Source organism: Chlorocebus sabaeus, chromosome 6 (genome assembly GCF_047675955.1).
Source record: "Chlorocebus sabaeus isolate Y175 chromosome 6, mChlSab1.0.hap1, whole genome shotgun sequence".
In the NCBI taxonomy this organism is placed as follows: domain Eukaryota; kingdom Metazoa; phylum Chordata; class Mammalia; order Primates; family Cercopithecidae; genus Chlorocebus; species Chlorocebus sabaeus.
This window is the reverse complement of record NC_132909.1, coordinates 29256769-29279815: the sequence shown is the minus strand read 5'-3', so window position 1 is coordinate 29279815 and position 23047 is coordinate 29256769. Positions and strand designations below refer to the sequence as shown.

The 23047-nt window shown below is 55.0% G+C and overlaps 1 protein-coding gene across 2 annotated transcripts in view; it reads left to right on the top strand.

The window, feature by feature from the left end:
• Window positions 1-885: 885 nt before the first annotated feature.
• Window positions 886-23047, top strand: part of VSTM2B (V-set and transmembrane domain containing 2B) — a 38728-nt gene continuing 16566 nt past the window's right edge. Inside the window, exons 1-4 of one of the 2 annotated variants that reach the window (XM_007996119.3) lie at window positions 886-989; window positions 1533-1717; window positions 2767-2796; window positions 4176-4647. In XM_007996119.3, coding sequence (XP_007994310.2) covers window positions 908-989; window positions 1533-1717; window positions 2767-2796; window positions 4176-4647 — 769 coding nt within the window. In that variant the 5' untranslated portion in view covers window positions 886-907. Of the gene's footprint in view, window positions 990-1532; window positions 1718-2766; window positions 2797-4175; window positions 4809-23047 lie in introns of those variants that run through there. The other variant, XM_073017274.1, reaches the window with a different exon arrangement.

Genomic DNA, 23047 nt, shown 5'->3' with positions numbered 1-23047 from the left:
GAGCTGCGGAGAGAACCGCGGGACACACGGGGAGCAGGGATGAGCGGCCGTCTCGAGCGGTGGAGACTGGGAAGAAGCCTGGGAGAGTTTAGGTGGGAGGACTCCCAACCCAAACGGGTGCGGGGTGGGGCTGTACTTCAACCAGAAAGACGGTGGTCCCTCCGAGCGACCCCCGAGGAGAGAGGGGGCACGCTCTGGGGCGGGGGCGGGGCGGGCTGTGGCAGGAGAGGGGAGGGTGGGGGCGATGCAGCGGCGGAGGAGGCTTGGCGCCTAGCCACTGACCGCCCCCTCCCTTCCCCTCCCCTCCCCCTCTCCCCGCCTCTCTCCGGCTCCGGGTCCGCCACGCCGGACCCGCTCTCCCCGCGCTGCGCTGGGTCGGACGCCAGGTCTGCGCGCCGCGGCTGAGCGCCCACTCGCCCTGCGGAAAGAGCCGCGGAGGAACCGGCGGGGGCGGCGGCGGGAGCCGAAGGAGGTGGCAGTCGGGAGCAGAACCAGAAGGAGACAGGGAGGCAGAAGCTCGCGGTTCCGTGGCGCGCACTCCCTCGGCCAGGGATGGGTCCCGGCGCGGCCCAGCCCCTGCCCGGCCCGCGGGGCAGAGACTGAACCGCGGATCCCCACCGTCCTGTGGACGACTGGACAGAGAGAGGCACTGACCGATCACCAGCAGCCACCCGGTGGGACCGCGTCTCCCGCACACCCCGCGCAGCGCCCCCCGCCGGAGCCGCGCCGGGCAAGCCGGCGAGGGAGCTGGGCTGATTGGCGGCCGCCGGCGGCCAGGGGAGGGGGCGCCGCGCGGGGCCATGGCAGGCTCGGAGGCGTCCTAGCCCGAGCCGGAGCCGATCCGAGCCCACGCGGCCGCCGCCTCTACGCTCCCGGGCCCCCGCCGCCACCGCGTCCCCCGCGGGAGATGGAACAGCGGAACCGGCTCGGTGCCCTCGGATACCTGCCGCCTCTGCTGCTGCATGCCCTGCTGCTCTTCGTGGCCGACGGTGAGCGCGGGAACTTTGCTGCCGCGGTGGGCTCGGGGGGTTCTTTGCTGGGGCCGCCACCGAGAAGAAGGAGAAAGAGAACGAACGGGGAAGCTTCGCGGTCTCCAGCAATCCCGCTGTGCAGCCCGGGCTCGGAGGGGTAGGGGTAGGCGAGCAGCGAAGGGTCGCCGCAGCAGCAGCGCCGCGCCCTAGTCGTTACTAGTCCCGCCGGGTCCCCGGCTGCGGAAAGGAGGCCTGTGGGGTGCGGGAGCTGGCGCGCCCCAGTCAGGCTCTGGCGGTGCGGCCAGGCGCGGGGGAGAAGCACGAGCCGCCCCTGCCGCCCCGCCCCATCCGGAGGGAAGCAGCAGGCAGCGGGTGACCGGTCCCTGCCGCGGCCCTGCAGCCTCTTCCCCGAACTTTGCTAGCCTCTCCGGCGGTGTGCCACGGAGCAGCTGCGGGGTGGGGGGCACAAGGCCAGCGAGCCAGAGACCGACCGCCTCGCTTTAGGTTGCCCCAGGCCCCCGCCCTACAGCTGGTCACGCCTCTCTCTCTCCCCACCCCCAGCTACATTCACAGAAGTCCCCAAAGATGTGACAGTACGGGAGGGAGACGACATCGAAATGCCCTGCGCATTCCGGGCCAGCGGAGCCACCTCGTATTCGCTGGAGATTCAGTGGTGGTACCTCAAGGAGCCACCCCGGGAGCTGCTGCACGAGCTGGCGCTCAGCGTGCCGGGCGCCCGGAGCAAGGTAACCCGCCGCCCACGCGGTACCGGCGCGCGCTCGGCTCGCGCCCGGGGCGGCGAGGGCTAACCCGGGGAGGGAAGCAGCCGGCTTCGCTAGCGCAGGGCGCCGCCCTGTGGCGCAGCCCATCTTCCACCTTCGCATCTCAAAGCATCTTCAAAGTCAGCAGTGGTTACCCCCAAACCTGTCAATTATTTTGACAGCATCGCTGTTCCCGCCACGTCCCGGAACTCCATTCACGCCCAGCCCCTAAAAAGCCACACCTCAGCCAGGTCGCTTGCTCGTGCTTGCTGACTGCAGCCCTCTGATGGCTGGTGGGTGGTGAAGGAAGCCCCCTTGGTCCCATCAGGCTCTCCCCGCCCTCTGCCACTTTGAGGACCCCAGGGCTCCCCGCGGCTGCGTTCCTGAGGCCAGCAGAAAACCGAGTACCGGGAAGCCGGCAGGACCTCCAGCCCTCAGGGGAACCGAGGGGCGACTTCCCTGTAGCCGAAAACAGGCCCAAGCTGCCTGTCTGCCTCAAAACCCACACTCTCTTACACACTCTAGTGTGCACGCGTGCACACATACACCTACATTATCCCAGGGTTACTGCCACTGAGCCTCCCGCTGGGTACCATACAGACACAGGCCCCTCCCTCCAGTTATTCACGACTCCCAATGAGCTGGGGGAGGATTTTGAGCCACAGGACAGGGCCTAAGGATGCCCAGAGGGAAGGAGAGGGGCTTTCCTTCCCACCCTGGTGTCCATCCAGTCTCCCCAGTTCAGCCAGCAGGTGTACACCAGGGCAGCCACCCGTTGGTCAGGCACCATGCTAGCTCCAAAGCCCGCTTCCTCCTGGGAAACTCCTGGAAAGCCTGGAAAGTCCTTTGTGCCCTCCTGGAAAGTCCTTTGTGCCCTCCTGGAAAGTCCTTTGTGCCCTCAACCCCCAGCGCCCGGGCGGTTTCGGTCCTAGCCTGCCGGAGGAGGGTGCCCTTGCCTAAAGGCGGATCCGAGTTCCCCCAGCCAGAAGGCCGCGAGCCTCATGTCTCTCTCTCTCTCCCTCTTTGCATTTTAGGTAACAAATAAGGATGCAACTAAAATCAGCGTAAGTGTGGAGCCCAGCGCGGGCCGCGGGAGACCCCTTCTGGCCGCCTCGCATCCCGCAGCTCCCTCCCCTTAGCAAGCCGCGGCGGCCGCGCATGTGGGGCCGCGCAAGTAGGGCCGCGATCGCAGCCTTGCATTGGTGGCTGCTTGGCTTGTCCCGGCGCCATCTGTCGCCGGTTGCAGGGTCGGGTTCTCTTTTGTGTAAATCAAGGGTCCAAGGCTTGAGTCCCCTAATTCGGCTTGGCGCTCACCTGTAAAACTCCCTTTGGTCAGGACCGCGCGCTTAGGCCCTCTCGCGCCTGCTCGCCTCCGCTCTGCGGGCATTCCTCCCAGCACCGGGAGCGCGCGGCTGCTCGCCCTCCCCGCGACCGTGGCGCCAGCTTCCCGCCCCCTCCGCCCCGCCCTGAGCATCCGCTCTGCGCCCTCCGCTGCAACCCTTTATCTTCCGCCTGGATTGCGGGTTTGGGTGCGGGGTGTTGCAGGCTTGCGGGGGGCAAGGTAGGGAGTGGTCGTGCCAGGCTGCGAGGGGCCCGGGTCATGGGCTTGGTAACTCTGGGAGGAGACGCGCCCAAGCTTCCCAGCTGGAGCGTAGAAGGGCCTGGAGATGACGAAGCCTTCTCGTGGGCTCGGTTCAGTGGTGAGGGCTCCCTGGGTGTTTGGTGAGAGTCATAGAGCAGTTCCTTCCCGAAGTCCCCACCAGGGCGCAGGGGAGGAGCACTTCGCTGGGGCGCTTCTGGAGATCCCGCGGAAAGGCGGGTTGGTAGCAGGTGGCCAGGGAGCCGGGCAGCAGCCACAGCGTTGCTTGCCTCCTTGGGAGAGGAGTGTTAGCTGTGAAGGGCGGGGTCCGGTGACAGGGTGGCTTTCCTTAGGACGCGATTCAGGCAGGCCTTCCTTGCGCCGGGAGGTGTGGAGGGCCGGCTGGGGCGGGACTGTGGGTTGGCGCGCGTCGCAGCGGGAAAGACGTGGGGCAGTCCAGCCTGGGGTTTCTGCGCACTCCAGAACTGGGAGTCCAGCCTGGGGTTTCCTGAAGGTGCAGGAGGGAGGAAGGAGAGGTGGGCTCTGCCCTTCTGAAGGGTCAGCTACCGGAAGACAAGCAGGGTTGGTTTGTGTGGGCGGGGCAGATGCAAGGTGGGCGTTTGGTTAACTTGATGGGGGCGTGGGGACAGAGTCCAAAGAGCTGGCTGCCCGGCGTCCACGCAGAGTTGGAAGCCCTATGCCACAGGGTAGACGCGGGTGAAAGGGAAGCCAGATCATGATGGTGGGCAAACCGGGATCCGGAAAGTGTTGGGGTGCGCGCACAAGGGGGCGCGACGGCCAGGGCGGCCAGAAGAGCAGGTTTGGGAGCTGCCCAGCCCGGCCTCTAACCCTGCTCTCTTGCAGACCGTGCGCGTCCAGGGCAATGACATCTCACACCGGCTTCGGTTGTCGGCCGTGCGACTGCAAGACGAGGGCGTGTACGAATGCCGCGTGTCGGACTACAGCGACGACGACACGCAGGAGCACAAGGCCCAGGCGCTGCTGCGCGTGCTCTCGCGCTTCGCGCCGCCCAACATGCAGGCCGCCGAGGCTGTGTCCCACATCCAGAGCAGCGGCCCGCGTCGCCACAGCCCCGCCAGCGCCGCCAACGCCAACAATGCGGGCCCCGCGGGCCGCACCACCTCCGAGCCCGTCCGCGGCGACAAGAGCCCGCCGCCCGGGAGCCCTCCAGCCGCCATCGATCCCGCAGTCCCCGAGGCCGCGGCAGCCTCCGCGGCCCACACGGCCACCACCACCGTCGCGGCAGCTGCTGCTGCTTCGTCAGCGTCGCCGCCATCGGGACAGGCGGTCCTGCTGCGCCAGAGGCACGGCTCGGGTAAGGGCGCGCGGAGAGGGGGCACACGCGCGGTGATGGCGCAGGGCAGGGGCTGCGCGGGGACGACCAGGGGAACTCCGGACCCAGGACCCGCCCCCTTGGCTCATTTGTATATGGATACTTCTTCCTAGTTAGATCGGGAGCGCCCTCCCCTAGGGACTTCTTCCCGCCGTTTCTCTGTCTTTACTCCTGGCCTCTGGAAGCATTTATGATGTGCATTTATGAACGGGGGAGGGGGCTGCCCTGCCAGCGACTTCAGGGTACGCTGGAGGCTGTAGTGTGGGGAGGCGACCTCTTTTGGGTTTGGAGAACTGGACCCTGAGGGCTGAGCTCCGATGGTGGCAAGGGGCCAGCACTCTGCCAGCACCGATGGTGGAAATAAGCTATCCCCGGGTGGGGGCACTGGCACCTGCTGGAGAGCGGGAGGCGGTTAAAACTTGGGTTGTGTTGGTTTCTATTCTGTGTGCTCGACTGAACAGACTTTGTCCAAGGGCGTGGAGGGGCCTGGCTGTGTAACTTACGCTCTCTTTGGCTAAATGCAGGATGGCCCTAGGCACCAGCTCTGCACTTTACCGTAAATCGCAGCTCCCCTTCCTTTGGCTTTGGGGTGGGGACAGTAAGGACTGAGCCCTAAGCCACTGTTAGGAAGGCACCCAGAGGGGAAGGCTTGCTTTCTTAGGGAGCTGAGAGGCTGGAAGAAGGGACTGGGGATGGGGGTGGGATGTGGGAAGGCAGGAGGAGGAGAAAGTGATGGCTTGACTACCCCCTGGTAGGCAGCTCTGGAGCGGTAGGAGCCATTGGCAGAGGCGGGGGTGGGGGTGGTGGGGGGTGGTTATGGAGGGTAGAAAGGATTGTCCAGTGTGCCCCTCCTCCCAAGGCATCCCCCACTCTCTCCCCCTGCTCCAAGCTGGGCCTCAGAGCCCACCTCAGTGCCTGACTGTGAGCAGGTTGCTGCCTCCCTCAGCCCCTCTCCTCAGTCTTGTTTGATGCAGAGTCCCACAGGAAGCATCTCTCCTGGCCACACAGCCCTGGGAGCCTGACTTTGGGGACAGGTGCATGTGAAACCTGCCAGATGTGACGGAACACATTGTCACAACCCTACAATGGCAGTTCTCAAAGGGTGGTCTACCTACAGTCTCCTGGACTACCTGCAGAATCCGCGGGGCCGGGTCTTCATGTCCTTCATGTCACCATCTCATCCTGCCTCCCTAGCTAACTCTCAAGCCCTCCAACAGTTGACCCTGCAGTCTGCCTGGCACATCAGTTCAGTTCTGTTTCTCATTCAGCTCTACCTACTGTGGCAGCCTCCTCAGTGCGTCTCAGGCTATTGGCTTGATCCAAAGGCCTCATCCCTCTTGGATGCTACACAGGGCCCCACAAGACTGTCCCTCAGCCTATTGGGGAAGTAGGGACCTGCAGAGGGCCTCCACAGCCCAGCTGGGAACTTTCCACCCTCTGCACTAAGATATCACTGATGCTGTGACAAATAAACCCCAAAAGGCCAGTGGCTTGACACAATTCAAATGTAATATTCCTCGTTCATATCACATCCTGCCCTGGAGTGCCCTGGGGCATGTGGTGGCTCTGTTCCATGCAGTCATTCAAGGACCCAGGCTGAGACTACCAGCCTCAGCAAGAGGCTTCCAAAGTCACTCTGGGTATGACATAGAGCCAGCAGACCAGGGAGGAGAGACAGAAGCAGCGCTTGTCACCTCACTGCCCTAAGAGAATGAAGCCCTAACGCTCTCAGGCATGCGTTGTGTATAATGAATCAACTTGTTTCATATGCATTTAGGACCACTCTAAGTATGTATCGTTCTTGGGAGATTGAGAAAATAGCCACTCAAATCATTCTGGCAGCACTTAACTCTCTCAGAGAAAAGCTGGTTTGGAAAAATGGCAAGGTGTTTTTTAAGGGCCAGGTCTAGAAGTGATAAATATTACTTCTACCCTCTTCCATCGGCCAGAACTCAGTCACATGGTCCAACACAGATGTACCGCCTGCTGGGAAATGTAGTTCTTGGCGTGGCGGCTGCTTTCGGGCCTCATCTCTTCACTGTGCAAGGGGAGCATGACTCCTTGAGGAGTTAGCCGTCTCTGTTCAGCATACAGGCAGTGCTCAGGGACAGTGCCTATTGACTTATAGAGCCATTGGCTTAACTGATGCTGGTTGGTGAAGAGAACATCCTTTTTCCCCCTCCCCTTGGGCCCTAGCAAGGAAATGTGTGCATTACAGGCTGGGACGTACCTCTAGGATATTCCCGGAGGATTTGAAAGGCAGAAGTCCAGATGTGCGTTGTGTCTCTACCACTTACTGGCTGTGTGATTTTGGGCAAGTGGCTTACCACCTCTGAGTCATCTGTAAAATGAACAGGATAATCTCTCTGACCTCAGAGGGAGCTTGGTATGGAAACTGCAGCACATATATGTTCATTATTATCACCCTGGTCATTAGCTGCACTAGTGGAGAGGTAGGGATGGGCAGATAAAGCTAAAAGGTTGGCAGTTGGAAGCCAGGCTATGGAGGGCCTTGAATGCCAAGTAGAACCGGCCATTGGTTAAAGACTTTGGTCAAGACCATGTGAAAGAGATCTTTGAGAGTGAACTTGGTTGTGCTCACAAAATGGTAATGAGACCAAAGTCAAGAGCGCACTCCTGCTTGACTCTCCCTCTTCCCCTGGCCTTCAGCCTGAGTCGCAGGCCCAGCCACAGATGATCTGACTGCCTGCCATAGCTAGTCCGATCTCCAGTCTCTGTGCTGGCCATGAAGGCTGAATGAGAGAGTGAAGATGCTCCAGGACATCTCATCCAGAGAAGGTGGGCTGGACAGCAGATATGGAGGTCCTCAGGTCAGCTCGATGCTGATGGCACAGTGCCCAGCGCCATCTCAGCAGATAGGGCCTTGGGCATCCACCAGCCACAGGGCCATATGTTAATGCCCATGTGGGTCACTCTGCCTTCTCTGCAGGGGCTGGTGTCCACAGCCATCCAGAAAGCACAGCTTGCCTGGCTCCCAGCGGGCCTGACAGCAGTGCTCCTGGGATAGAAGTACAGTGGCCTCTGAGGTCTCCGTCACCCCCTAAACCTTGCCAGCTCCTGAACAGGCCAGGAACTGTGTAGACACATCTCAGAAAGAACCTCCAGTCTCTCTCCAAGCCTCCTTTGGGGTGGCCAGAAGGTGGGCCTTCAGCTGGGAGGTCAGAAAACCTATATCCCCCACTCTCCAGGTGAATCTCTTATGAGAGTCGTTCTGCTGCAGGCACTCTGTGTCCCACTCTGGGCATGGAAAAGTGGATGGCAATACCTGTCATTCACAAACACACCCGAACAGCCTTGATGCCAAGGAGGGAGCCATGCTCAGGCTTGTGTCCCACCTCGCCCCAGTCACCCAAGGCCACCCAAGCTGTGTGCTGTCAATGTGAAGCCTGCAGACTGTGTTTTGGAGGATGGGTATTAGTAATCTTTCTATAGGGCTGCATCACCAGCCAGTGCCCTGAGCTCGGCTGCTGGCACCAGGTCCTGCTGAGCGCCCTGAGAGGCAACAAGCCAGCCGCTTTGCTCAGAACCACAGCAGCCTGAGCTGCAGAGGGAGCTCGGGGCAGACGACCTTGCGCCTGGCCTCCCAGTCTTGCAATTCTAAGCAGCTTGATAAGGAGCAGTCCAAAAAGGACCACTGCCTCTTGGTTAATAGTCTAGAGTGTTTGCAGAGGGTATCAACCAGGGTGCTGGCAGAGGCACATGGTACATTCAAACAGGGTCACTGGGGGGAATGGAAAGAGCATATGTATCAAGGTGTGGACAGGGTTAGGGCAGCCAGCAAAGGATGGGTGCAGGTGCCCAGGGCTGGCATCAGTGGGAGCCATCAGAAGACCTAACCAGGACGGGGGCTGCTGGTGGCACACAGAGAGTAAAAGGGGAGGCACAGAGCCAACCCACAGTCACCCAGCAAGGATCTCACTCTCCTCCCGCCCTTCATTCCCTGTCCGGGCCTCCCATTGGCCAAACCCTTCTGGAATCTGAGGGCCGGGGCACCCAGGTGGCGCAAGCTATAGAGGTCAGCCCTCAGGGGCTCACAGCAGAGTTGAGAAAGGTGGGCTGAGGACCTGGGGGCACTGAAGAGACTCAGGGCCAGGCACAGTGGCTCATGTGCTGGGTGCAGTGGCTCACACCTGTAATCCCAGCACTTCGGAAGGCCAAGGCAGGTGGATCACCTGAGGACAGAAGTTTGAGACCAGCCTGGCCAACATGACGAGACCCCGTCTCTACTAAAAACACAAAAAATTAGTTGGGTGTGGTGGCAGGCACCTGTAATCCCAGATACTTGGGAGACTGAGGCAGAATAATGACTTGAACCCGGGAGGTGGAGGTTGAAGGGAGCTGAAATCACGCCATTGCACTCCAGCGAAACTTTGTCTCAGAAAAAGAAGGAAGGAAGGAAGGAAGGAAGGAAGGAAGGAAGGAAGGAAGGAAGGAAGGAAGGAAGGATGGAGGGAGGGAGGGAGGGAGGGAGGGAGGGAGGGAGGGAGGGAGAGAGGGAAGGAAAGAAGGAAGGAAGGAAGGAAAGAAGGAGGGAGGGAGGGAAGGAAAGAAGGAAGGAAGGAAGGAAGGAAAGAAGGAGGGAGGGAGGGAAGGAAAGAAGGAAGGAAGGAAGGAGGTAGGGAGGAAGGGAGGGAGGGAGGGAGGGAGGGAAGAAGGAAGGAAGGAAGGAAGGAAGGAAGGAAGGAAGGAAGGAAGGAAGGAAGGAAGGAAGGAAGGAAGGAAGGAAGGAAGAAAGGAAGGAAAAAGAGGCTCAGGACACTGGCCGTTTCAGATTGGCGACTGCAGAGGCGGGTCCCAGCACATCTCCCCAAATCATCCCCCATTAAGCGATGGTTCCTGGAAGGAAGTCAGAAAAAAAGTCCCTATTTTTTACATAAGCCACTTTGGTAATGCCAGGAAGGAGAGAGGGGAGGACTTCCTCCAGCCCTCATCCATTAGCTACTGCACAGCCAGGCAAGAAATGCCTTCCCGTGCCGCATGTGTACCCAACACAGCCAAATACATATTTGCACTAAAAGTTGATGTGCAAAAACTCATTCATTTCACGTCTCATTTGTCAAGAGACATTTTGGTATTTGTGCTTAAAAATAAACATGGACTGGATTAGCAGAGCAGAGCAGGCGCAGGAGGCCGGGCCCCGTCTTAGCTGTGTTCGTAAATCTGGCTCCTAATTAATCTGAACACTGACCCATTTTTCGTGAACACTTTGTTGCTGGTTACCATTTCTAGAAAAGAGAGAGAGGGACCAAACAGAGTATCTTCCAGACAAACACTTCTAAATGGAAAAGGCACTGCAGTGAAATCTAGCGTGGTCTCAAGATAATCCAGTTTGCAACCAAATGGCTGTCGTGTTGGCCAGAGGTTCCCCTCTGCAGGGACCTTGGGATCAGAGCGGTGGCATGTGAACCTCTAATTAGCCTCAGGGCTCTGGCTCCAAGGGAAGGCACCATGGCCCCCACAGAGAGCTGGCTGGATGTGGCACGCTGCTGCTGGGTGCCCACACAGAGAACTGGCTCTCAATATTTCAATTAACAATGAGAGAAAGACAGCCAAGGCCATGGGTATGATGGCTGTAGAGAGGCTGTGGCTGCTGGGAGCCGTCAAGGGGGAGCATCCTTGGATGTCGCCATGGCAACCGTAAACCGTGACCAAAGTGGGCCATGGGCAAAGTGGAGACAGTCACTACATCTAGACCCATACCCTGGTGATGATAGAGCTGAAGGAATGGTGCACACATGACCCAGGAGAATCGTGATGCAGCAGAGTCACCAACAGCATCAGCAGGCCCGGGACCTGTGGGCCCTGAGCAGGCCATGGAGGCGGCCACCTGGTTTTCCCCTCTCCCCAGACCCAAGAGGACCCAAAGTCTCTCGCCTTAAATGAACAATCCATTCTTCCCCCAAGCTCTGATGTGACATGAGAATTATAATTAAGAAGAAAATAAATCTGGTAAGAGATGTCCCAGAGAAGAGAGGGCGAGGCTCTCTGAGCATCCTGAAAGAGAAAATTAGAGGATTTCATAAAGGAAATGGCTGAGCCTCACAGCTGGCAAGCGACGCCTGCATCATCCCTGACAGCAGCAATCTTACACCATCATCTGCAACATGCCGTCCTCTCCCCCAGCAGCCAGTCACTGGGAGTCTGCTGGGCCCAGCCCCACGCTTGCCATGAGAGGGAACCAGAGATGGCAGCGTGGACCCAAACTTAGAGGAGCCAGGGCACCCACGTAATTCCAGGGCAAAGCAGTCTGTGCTGTGCCAGCACTAATCCAGCTGAGGCAATCAGAAGAGAGGCTTCCTGTATGTGGTGTGTGACTTACCACTTGAAAGAAGCACCTGGGGCTGAAGTCTCCCACCGTAGGTCAGACCTGGGAAAGCTTTCAGATGCCCTCTCCCTGCTTCCCAAGGATGGAGAAGGCCACACCAAATGGAATGGCCTTTGTATAGCAGTCAGCTCACTGGGCAACAATCCTCTCCTACGATCAGCAAGACCCTAAATTCAGGATAAAACAGCTGCTTTTGGATTATACTAATGATAAATAATAATATTTGCCTTTTACTGAGCACTTACTATGTGCCACGCTCTCCTCTCACCAGCTTTCCTCCTTCCTGCAGTTCTCCCTAACGCCTCCTGCTTCAGTCCGTCCCCCAGAAGACACAGCGCTCTCTCTGTGCTCTTAGCCAGAGCCCAGACTCTCTCCCCAGGTGGGAGTGGCAGCCCCCAAGAAAAGACCTGGCAGCCAGCCTTGTTAAATGTCACCGGGAGCTCACCCCGCAACAAGGCACTGCTCATTAAACACGCCAGGTGCATCTCCTTAAAGCTCTGAATATTAAGGATTCCCCAAGCATCCGTGGGGATAAATGAGGTCAAGTGCTTTTGTAATATGATATTGATTAGTTCTGCTCTGTGTGGACAGAGCAAGGCCTTGGCTGTGGTCTAAACCCCTGAGCTTTCTGGGAGACGCCAGTATGGTTTTAAGACATTTTTGCAGCACAGGAGAAAAATAAAAGCATTATCTATTTTATTCCTCCAAGCTTTGCTGACTATCACCAGGCATCTCTTGGAAACTTGTATCCAGAGCGGTGAGAAGGTTTCACTTTGCCTTATGTAAGGGCTGCAGGGAAGTTTGAGATGAGAAATCAACAGGCTCAGCCCCTGTAACTCCCGATTCCTGCCTATTCCTGATGAAGGCTGACACACCTCCTTCCCCGGGGTGGTGCTTCTGGCGAAATTAGCCTGCTTGTCCGTGGCTTTGGTGCTCTCACGGAAGATGTGCTGTGAATACCAAGGTGGAGGATCCCGTCTGGCCTCCTGTGGGTTAGGGTGTAGCTGCTGTCAAGCAGTCAGTGGTGGAGGTGGCTGGGGGGCTGCTTGCAGACAGCAGTACCCTCAGTGACCGCAAAGTATGAGCATAGCCCAGGCCCCTTCTCCTGCCTGCATCCTCCACAGGATGGCCCTTGAGAGACAGACCTTGTGCAAAGCCTGTCCCTGCCAGCAATCCTGTTTCTGGAAGTTATTGGTTGTTCTGTTCTGTTGTTACTGCTCTCTGGGCTGAAATATCAAAGCTACTTTGGACAGGCTTCAGTTGGCTCTGGTTTTTGTAGTTCAAGAGGAACGTTGAGGGGTCCTGGTGTTGGCATGAAATAAGGAGTCAAAGTGGACATTTTGGAAGCTTTTCCCCACACCCACCCACCCCTCGCACCCACCTACTCTCCCGCACCCACCTACTGTCCCGCACCCACCTACTGTCCCGCACCCATGGGCTCTGCTCTGTCCAGCTCAGAAGTCACCAGCTTGCCAGAAGGGCCACTGAGAGGGACAGGGCACCCCCTCAGAGTCCCAGTTGAGCATCTGATGCCCGTTAGAGACTGAGGCCAGGAAAATTACCTAGGCAGGTCAGTCCTCCCTACAGCTGCCCATGCTGGTGGGAGAACCAAAGCATCACCCAGTGGAGACTGAACATGGTTCTGGAGGAAGTTACACTCACCACCACTTCCAACCATTGCATTCTCTCCTGACATTTCAAATGTTCCTCACTGTTCAGCTGGCTGGCTCACAGGTAAGCCAGAATTTGAATGCCAAAAAATTTACCACATTTCTGGGCCTTTACAGGGCTCTGGCCCTGCAAAAGTCACAGCATGTGCTTCTCACTCTTGCCCTTCATACCCTAAGAGCATTATACTTGTTTTCCAGATACATCCAACCACTTGATTGGATTTTTGAGTTCATCACTTCCCACTCCCTGTGTGTGAGTTCCGTCATCTGTTATCATTAGCACGACGCTGATTCCTATGCCAGAGAGCGGTTGGCAGGATCTGGGGGATAATCCATGGAAAGATGTTAGCTTAGCACAGGGCCTGGCACCTAGAATACACTCAGTGGATGTTGGCTTTGGTAACCAGCGTTATTCATGGGAATTGTGTTAACCATCCAGGATAGCTTACTAAGCTGGACAGGGTGCTCTGATCTGAAATTTCCTTCATGAGACTGCCCTCCCTCCTGCACATGCCATGAGCATGATGGAGCTAATGGTGATTTTGCATTGCTATCAGGGAATACCTGAGTCTGGTCATTTATAGAGAAAAGAGGTTTATTTGGCTCACAGTTCTGCAGGCTGTATGAGCAAGGCACCAGCATCTACTTGGCTTCTGGTGACGCTTCAAGAAGCTTTAACTCAAGGTGGGGGAGTAGGCATGTCACATGATAAGAGAGGAAGCAAGAGAGAGGGAGGATGTGCCAGGCTCCTTAAACAACCAGCTCTCATGTGAACTAATAGAGTAGGAACTCCCCCATTACCTCATTACCATGAGGAAGGCACCAGGCCATTCATGGGGAAACCCGCTCCCATGACCCAGTTACCTCCAGGCCCCACCTCCAACACTGGGGATCACATTTCAACATAAGGTTGGAGGGGACGAACATCCAAACCATCTCAGTGATGGGGCTGATGGAACTCAGAAACAGAAAGGGCCATCAGATTGCAAATGGCTCGGAGAGTTGCTGTTTTTGTACATTCTCTGGCTGCGCCATTTCAAGGGGGCGAAGGTGGAAAAATGGGGATGGTGCCACATCCTCATCCTAGCCTGGTTGGGGCTATTTGCCCTGAGTCACGAGCTCCTTGGTGAACAAGGACAGCTTCATCATGGTTTCGTATGGTCCACCAGCAAATTAAACCTCCGGATTTGCCCACATGCCCGAGGCCTGGCTGTGCTAACAGAGCTCCTGGGGAAAGCTGCTCCATGTCATGCCTGGTCATGCTCCTTTGACATGTAGGCTGCTGCCAGTGGCAGGAGCACTGTGATGGGAGGGGATAGGGCCTTTTGGGTGACAAGGAAAAGCTCAGAGGAGAGGCTGGCATTTGCCACACTGGACAGCTGTGTCTCCATGGGAGAAGCGGGGAGAAGGTAGAAAACTCTTTCACCATGTCATATAGCCAGAGAGCCTCCTGGGGTAGGTTTAGACTGAGAGGAGGTGCCCGGAGTCCCCGTCACTGGGGCCTTTACAGAGACAGAGTGAGAGAGAGAGGAACAGCCGCCTGTGTCAGGGAGTGCCCCACAGGGATGGGCCTTTTGGGTGACGTCACTCAGGCCAGCATTACAGGCTCAGGATGTGTCCTGGTTCTTCCCATTGTGTTCCTGCATTTTGCTTTTCATATTCACATCCACCCCGGCTTCCCTTGCTGTGGTTCACTGTGCCCAGAGATTGCCAATAAAGGTGCGACTTGGCACCCAGGCTAGTGAGATGAATGCAGGACAGAGATGTCACCTCCGGGATGTGCTGGGAGTGTGAGCAAGCTGCAGGCCGGGCCAGGAAGCCAAGACCCCTCCTGCCTGTCTCCACCCTTCACGCCCACGTGAGCCTGCCTCCCGCCCAGCACAGACAGCCCACTGCAGACCCCTGCTGGAGGCCCACCCACCTATAATCGGATAGCTCTAGAGACAGAGAGTCCTCCCTCTGCTGACCCTGGCCTGCTGCCCGTGAGCTGCCCTCAGGAGGAAGGCACAGTTTTCTTTAAACCAGGAAAGCCCAGCTGCAATGTCAGTTCCCTTAGAGTGACTTTTATTACAACTGATTCTCATACAAACGCCGCTTGGCCCAGAGGAAGAATCTTTAATAAACCCACGGAAAGGGAGCTGACATTACCTCAGGCTCAGTCTGAGAGGAGGGTGGGGATTCCTGGTCGGCTGTATCTGGTCTGACCCAGGCAAAGGGGCAGGGGGCTACCCAGAGCATCAGGCAGACCTAGCCCCTGCCCCAGGGAGGAGCTCATGGTCTAGTTATGGTGGCCATGCAGGAGGATGAACTCAGGGCTCAGCTCAGGCACAAGAGGGATGGGTTACCAGGATGGACTTGTAGTTGGGAAGAACTCAGAAAGGTGGGGCCAGGGTGGGCTGGTAGTTGGGAGAAGAATTCCTGACCCTGCAGCCAAAGAAGTTTCTTTCATTCTGAGCACCTAGATGTGCCTTGCTGCTGCCTCAGGGCTCCCGGAAGTTCCTGCCCTGTTCTGCAGTCAACACCTGGCTGAGTGCCCCATTCAGACTGATGCCCATGGAGAGCAGGCCTGGTTCTTTCTCACTGCTGTTTCCCCACTGCCCTGTATTCATCAGACTTTGTACTAGTTCATTCATTCATTCAATCATTCATCTAGCAAATGTCCATGGAGCATTTTTTTATGTGCAGGAATTTTTCTAGTCACTGAGGGTACAATGTGATTAAGACTAATGAGGTCCTGAGAAAGTGACAGAGGAAGAGACAGATATTGATCAAATAGTCATATAGCAAGTGGAAATTAGCAGCCATGGCTGGTACTCTAAAGGAAAGTCCCGTGGGCTATGGGAGCTAAAATAGGGAGATTTGACCCATCAGGGAAGGCTCACCAAGAAAGTGACATTTGAGCCATAATCAGGAAGAAAGTTAAGAGTTGGCCAGGTAAAGAGAGAGGGTAGAACTTTCCAGGAAGAGGGACTCACATGTGCAAAGGTCCTGTGGCAATAGGGATCTGGGGAAATACAAAGGCCATACAGAAGCTTACTGTGGTGGGTGCAGAGAAAGCAAGATGGGGAAGCAAAGGGAAAATTAAGTCAAAAGTTAGAGTTTACTGGTCCAACAGGGTTAAACTCTAAGGCCTTTTGAAGATATCAGGAAGTTTTGGCTTTATCCTAAGGGCAGTGGGATGGGGTTTGAGTGGCAAGGGCATGATGCTTTCAAAAATGGTCACTCTAGCCTGTGATCTCAGCACTTTGGGAGGCCGAGGTAGGTGGATCACGAGGTCAGGAAATCGAGACCATCCTGGCTAACATGGTGAAACCCCATCTCTACTAAAAATACAAAAAATTAGGTGGGCGTGGTGGAGGACACCTGTAGTCCCAGCTACTCGGGAGGCTGAGGCAGGAGAATGGCATGAACCCGGGAGATGGAGCTTGCAGTGAGCCAAGATCGCGTCACTGGGCTCCAGCATGGGCAACAGAGTGAGACTCCGTCTCAAAAAAAAAAAAAAAAAAAAAAAAACGAGTCACTCTAGTTGCAGTGTGGAGATTGGAGAGGTGGGATGAATTTGATGGATGGGGGAGACCACTTTGGAGGCAGTGATTCTGTCAAGAGATGATGGGGCTTGGACTCATTGAGTGGATGGGTTGATGGATGTCTGGATGGGTGCTGGGGTGAATGGGTGGAAAAACAAGTAGCTGGTGGGTGAGTGGAGGGAAGGATGTGTGAAATGATGAGGGATGGGTGGGAGGAAGGATGAATAGATGGGTGGATGATGAAAGAATGAATGGATGGGTAGAAGGAAGAATGAGTGGATGAGTAGATGAATTGGAGAATTAATAGATGGGTGGAAGGAAGTATGAATGGATGGGATAATAAATGGATGGGTAGATGGAAAATGAGTGGATAGGTAGATGGATAGATAGAAGGGAGAACAAATGGGTGGGTAGAAGGATGATAAGTTGATGGGTAGATGGGTGGATGGATAGGTAGAAGGATGATAAGTTGATGGGTAGATGGATGGATGGATGGGTAGAAGGAAGGATGAGTGAATAGGTAGGGGGTGGATGGTGAGAGAATTATTGGATGGGTGGAAGGAAGGATAAGGGAATGGGTGAATGAGTGGGAGAATGAATAGATGAGTAGAAGGAGAATGAGTGGATGGGTAGATGGGTGGGCATATGGGAGAATGAATGGATGGATACAAGGATGATGAGTGGATGGGTAGATGGGTGGCTGGAAGGGAGAATTAATGAGTAGGGAGAAGGATGGCGAGTAGATGGTAGATGGGTGAATGGATGAGAGAATGAATGGGTGGGCAGAAGGATGATGAGTAGATGGGTAGATGGGTGGATGGATGGGAGAATGAGTGGATGGGTAGAAGAATGATAAGTAGATGTGTAGATGGGTGAATGGATGGGAGAATTAATGCATAGATACAAGGATGATGAGCAGATTGGTAGATGGGTGGATAGATGAGAGAATGAATAGGTGGGTAAGAAAAAGGATGAATTAATGTGTGAATGGTTGGATGGATGGGAGAATGAATGGGTGGGTAAGAAAAAGGGTGAATCAATGTGTGAATGGGTGGATGGATGGGAGAATGAATGGGTGAATAGAAGTATGATGAGTGGATGGGTAGATGGGTGGATGGATGGGAAAATGAATAGGTGGGTAAGAAGAAGGATGAATTAATGTGTGAATGGGTGGATGGATGAGAGAATGAATGGGTGGGTAAGAAGAAGGGTGAATCAATGTGTGAATGGGTGGATGGATGGGAGAATGGATAGTAGAATGGATGGATGGATGGATGGATAGATGGATGAGTGACTTGGGAATGGGTGGAAAAATAAATAGCTGATGAATGGGTGGAAAGAAGATGTGAGTGGGTGGATGGGTAAATGGAGAGTAGAAATCAGGAGAAACAGATAAATATGTAAAACATGGATGGAAAGATGGGTAGAATTAAGATACAAGCTGAAGCTTGCAGGATGGGTGGGATTGGGATTGCAGGCATGCCTAAGGTTGGAGTTTCCCGAAATTGAACAACGCACACTCAAGTCATGTCTTCCAGGAAGGAGGCCATAGGAAAAAAGTCTCCGGGGGTGGTAGGGCCCAGAATTCCATGCCATTCCATGCTTCTGCCTGCGGTCCCTAGGCCATTGAACATAGACAGGAAGGATGGCCAGAGTGAGTGGACACAGCCAGCCCCAGCCTGCTTCAGCTCCCCTCACCCCTCAGCCTTCAGGGACGGGAGCAGCAGACCTCCTCCCTCTGCTGGGCACTGGGTACTCTGGCGGATGCAGCCTGGCCCAGATTTGCTGATTCTTGTCCATGGACAAACTAATGTAGATATGTTTTTTCAGGCATTTAAAAAATCCCGTCTCCAGGTGGGCAGATAAACAACTGTATTCACATTAAAGACTAATGTAACAAAAATACACCAGGCAATAATTCATAATGCATTCTATTCTACAGCGTCATATTTTAATGCGTGACATATCCCGGGCAGCTCCTCTGCACTAATTTCATTTAATGAGCACATGTTATAGAATTTTCAGAGCACTATCCCTGGGCAATTAAAATAGGTTAACCTTTTTGGTTAAATTGCGTTTCTAAGGAAAAGTCCTCACTGTGAAACAGAAAGAAATATCCAGGTGTCACTGAGGTGGAACCCGAAGGCGGGTTGTAATGGGAAAGGACTGCTGTTGGGTCCTGTGTGTACTGGCTGGAGGGACCTACAGCCTCCTCTCTGACCTCAAGCCATGCTCCACCATCCCTGCCTTTGCCCAGCCAGGCCAAGTTCCACTGTGCAGGACAAGGAGCTGAAGCCTGGACCCATACAGTGAGCAGCCTTCCTTGAGCAGGCATTAATTGACTACCCACTATTTGCCGGACCCAGGAGATCCAAGGTACACCCTGGCTCCAAGGTTGGGAAGATTGTAGCAGGGAGGTGAGGTAACCCCAGACAACTGAGGTTTAAATGAGGCTAGTATAGGAGACTTCAAGGAGGGGTGGGCTCCACTCATTCAAAATACGGACAGATCCCCCAGCTCTGCCATCTGCATAATGGGCACACCAGCGCTCCAGCATTCACAAGTCCCAGTTTTAGATCTTGAAGGGGCTTTTAGAGAGCCTAGGGTGAGTGATTCCCAAACTATGCTCCTTGGAACCCCAGGAGCCTCACCCCAACTTCAACCAGAGCCATTCTGCTTCTAATGGTTTTACATATTGGGGTCCCATGCAGCCATTAGTTGAAAATAGGGTTCTACTGCTCTAAAAGATTTAAAAGCAGCTTATATAGTTCTCATGTGGGTATATATTACCAATATATATGTACATTATATTAAATATACAAATAGTTTTCACATATATGCTACCTTCTAAGGGAAGAATTTGAAGTGGCTTACAAAACTGAATGCGGCATAATAGAATGAAAAGCTTTTAATGAACAAATTGGTATAAAAGGAAAATGAAGGTGAATTTGTGAAATGATCTTGAGAAAAAGTTAGACAAAGACATGTGTGCTGGCAGTGTTGGGCAGCTGGAAGGTCAGGTCAAGGTCACTGTGGCAGCCCTGGGCTCCCCAGAGGGAACTGGAGACAAGCCTGTCAGCCCCACCTTGTCTGAAGGTTAAAAATACAAGGCCACCTTTGAAGGACCTGGCCCAATGTCTGGTGCATTATGGATGGTTAGACCAGCTGGGATGTCTAAGAAAGACTTTCATTCATTCATTCATTCATTCATTCATTCAACAAATATTTTACAAGCCTCTCAGGGTACGGGCAATGTGCCGGGTGATGAGGACATATGCAGCTGACACAGCCATGGTCTCCACTCTCTCAGACACACCTTCTAGCAGAGAAGACAGGGGTCAGATGGTAACATACTACGGCCATCCACATACAGCCCCGAAGAAACGGAGCTTGGTTTGCAGCCTGTAGGACAAAGGGAGCCTCCAGACTGGCTCAGGGAAGGCCCACTGTCTGAAGGAGACCCATGGTCTGAGGAGGACAGAAATGAGTGAATGGGAGATCCCCGGGGGTCGGCAGGGTGGATTCATGATGGCACTGGGAGGCAGGCAGGAGTGTGGGCAGAGGGGTAGCCAGGCCAGAGGAGTTAGGTCTTCAACCTGAGACAGACACTCCCGGGAACTTGGGGAGCAGGAGGAATTTGTGCTTTGCATTTGCAAAGAGCACTCTGGGTCAGGCGTGGTGGTTCACGCCTGCAATCCCAGCACTTTGGGAGGCCGAGGCAGGTAGATCACCTGAGGTCAGGAGTTCAAGACCAGCCAGGCCAACATGGTGAAACCCTGTCTCGAATAAAAATACAAAAATTAGCTGGGCCTGGTGGCGCATGCCTGTAACCCCACCTACTCAGGAGGCTGAGGCAGGAGAATCACCTGAACCCAGGAGGCAGAGGTTGCAGTGAGCCAAAATCATGCCATTGCACTCCAGCCTGGGTGACAAGAGTGAAACTCCATCTCAAAAAAGAAAAGAAAAGAAAAGAGCACTCTGTTGCTGCAAAGGACATGATTTGGCTCTTTTTTCTGGCTGCATGGTATTCCATGATATGTATGCACCACATTTTCTTTATTCAACCCGCCGTTGATGGGCACCTGGGTTGGTCCCATGTCTTTGCTATTGTGAATAGTGAGTGCTGTGATGAACTAACAGGTGCAGGCGTCTTTTTGGTAGAACCAACCTGCACATGTACCCCCTGATTCTAAAATAAAAGTTAAAAAAAAGAAAAGAAAAGGGCATTCCGGGCAGCCACGTTAGAGTGCTGGGGTGTCGGTGACTGGCTTGCGGGGGTCAGTGGATACAGGGCGGCCTGTCGGGAGAGGTAAGAGCTGATGCGGTAAAGGGGAGGGTTGGAGGGCCAGGGCAGGGTGGGTGTGGGGTAATGGCAGGGGCAGGAAGTAGATGGATTCAGAGCTGTGTTGGAGTCCCCTTGTGGGGGCCTCTGGGATGAACCAGAGAGGATGGGTGAGCTCGAGAGAGCCAGAGAGGATCAGGAAGGGAGTCTAGCAAAGGGAACAGACTGAGCAAAGGCCTGAAGGCAGGAGAGCCTGGGTGCATGCAGCCCCCAGCACGGGAGCCCCGTTTACCTGCAGCTCAAGGCACTCAAAGGAGTGTGGAGACAGGCAAGGCAGCACTGTCCACTGGGTGAAAGGGCTTCCAGCTGGCTAAGGAACCTGGACTCATTCATAGGTACCAGGGAGTCACTGGAGATAACCTTCTACCACCTACCCACTGTGTGACCTCAGGCAAGTCACTCAAACTCTCTGGACCTCACCTATAAAAGGGGAAAGTGGCTTCTACCTCCTCAGGCCGCTGAGAGGGATAAAGGGGAAAATTCTCTTGCAGGGGCCGAGCGCAGCTGGGGGCACTGAGAATTGTGTGCCTGTTAGCATCCCACAGCCTCGAAGGTTAGCAATCCAGATGGGGCGAGGGGCCTCCAGATGAGGAATGGGCCCCATGCTGAGGGAGGCAGCCTCGCAGTCCCTGATGGGGAGCTCCCCAGCGCTCACTGCAGTCAGGCCTGCCAGTGGCCCCCTCTGACAGCAGCTGCCCAACCGCAGAGAAAAGGCCTGCTTGCCATCCACTTTAAGTGACGTCATTAAAGGGCCATTGGGGACAGGATATTATCTCAAAAGAGGTGGAAAACTGGAGAGGAGGTGGCGACAAAGTTGGCCACATTTAAAAGCCGCCATGAATGTTAACATTCAGGAAAAAATATCATCCCTATTCTCCTTCCCTTGCAAGTAGCCATGGGCCGGGGTCGGGCTGAGGCATTCTTAGGGAAGGAGAGTTCCGGCTCTTTGGGCCGGAGAGGTGGTGTGTGTGGCGGTGGTTAGGTGTGCACAGGGGCCAGACTGCCTGGGTTCGAGTCCCAGCCCTGCTGTTTATCTCATGTGGCCTTGGTTGGGCTGCCAGATTTAGCAAATAAAAATATAGGACACCCTGTTAAATTTGAATTTCAGATAAACCACCAGTAACATCTTAACGTAAGTATGTTCCATGCAATATTTGGGACATACTTGTACTAAAAAGTATCCACTGTTTTTCTGAAATTCAAATTCAATGGAGTGTCCTGTTTTTTATCTGGCAACCCCAGGCCTGGGGTAAATCACTTTATCTCCCTGGACCTGTTTCCCCAACTATAAAATAGGGGTAAAAGTAACTCCCGCCGTTACAAGGATAGAATTTAACGTAGGTCACGTACTTGCTGCAGTACCTGACCCTAATAAGAGCTGGCAACCTTTGCCTCATTATCCTAAAGGTGCTATGTTCTGTCTGCTTGACTGGTCTGGTCCCTACCACCTGCTCTCAGCTGGAGGTCGTCAGTTGCAACACCAGGCAATTACCATGTCCTGGCTGTGGGTGGGGCTGTTTGCTGGGGGCTGAGGAGAGAGGGAGGCCCTAGGCCAGCCCTCTCACACGTGGGCTTCCTCCACGAACAGAGGTAGGACATGTGAGGAAGGCACCTATGGGGTAGTGGAAGAGAAAAAGGCAGAGGCAAGGGGCACCTAAACAAATAACACAGACATTTGTGCCAAGCCCTCTGTGTCTGGGTGCTCAGGGAGGGCTGCCTGGAGGAGGCAGCATCTGGACAAAGGAAAAGTAGGGGGCTAGTCGTTCTGCGGGGTCAGCCTGGAGATGCTTGCAGGGAACCAGAGCACATGGCTGCAGCAGGGGAGTGGCCAGAGTGAAGTGGGGGGATGGAGGATTATGGAGAAACCCCAACTGTGTCACTCAGGCAGTGGCTCTTTCTCCCGTGGGCAGAGCGCAGTCATCAAAGGTTCTGCACCTCAGGGAGAGTATCCAGGTATGTCTGAAGGACGGAGTGGGGCACGGGTGGTTATGAAGGTAGGAGAGTGCTTTAGGGGCCACTGCTGTCATTGGGCATGGTGGAGGCCTCAACTGGGGCTATGGCAGGGGAGAGAGGGCACAGTAGGGAATGGCTAAAACAGGCAGGGAACAGGCAGTCCGGCCACATTCGCCCAGGAGTGCCCCGGCTCCTTCCACGGCCTGGACACGGAGGCAGCCATCTGGGCATCATCCCCAGGGGATATGACGTCACCCCCAGGAGGACAGCTTGTCTGCAAACCCAGTGCTGACTGCCCAGGGCCTGGGAGCAAGGGACAGGGCAGGAGGACAGGTGCACATCTTGTCTGCTTTCGCAGGTCCGCACCCCACACTGGACTCTAAAGTATCTCAATTTCCTTTAAGCCCAACTGTATCAGTGACCCCTCATTTCTGCCCCAGTTACAGTACACATTAATTTTATGGCAGAAACTGATTCTATCCGAACTCCGTTCGTGCTCAGTTGTTCCTCGCTGACTCCCTTTGAATAAATGTCCATGAAGAGG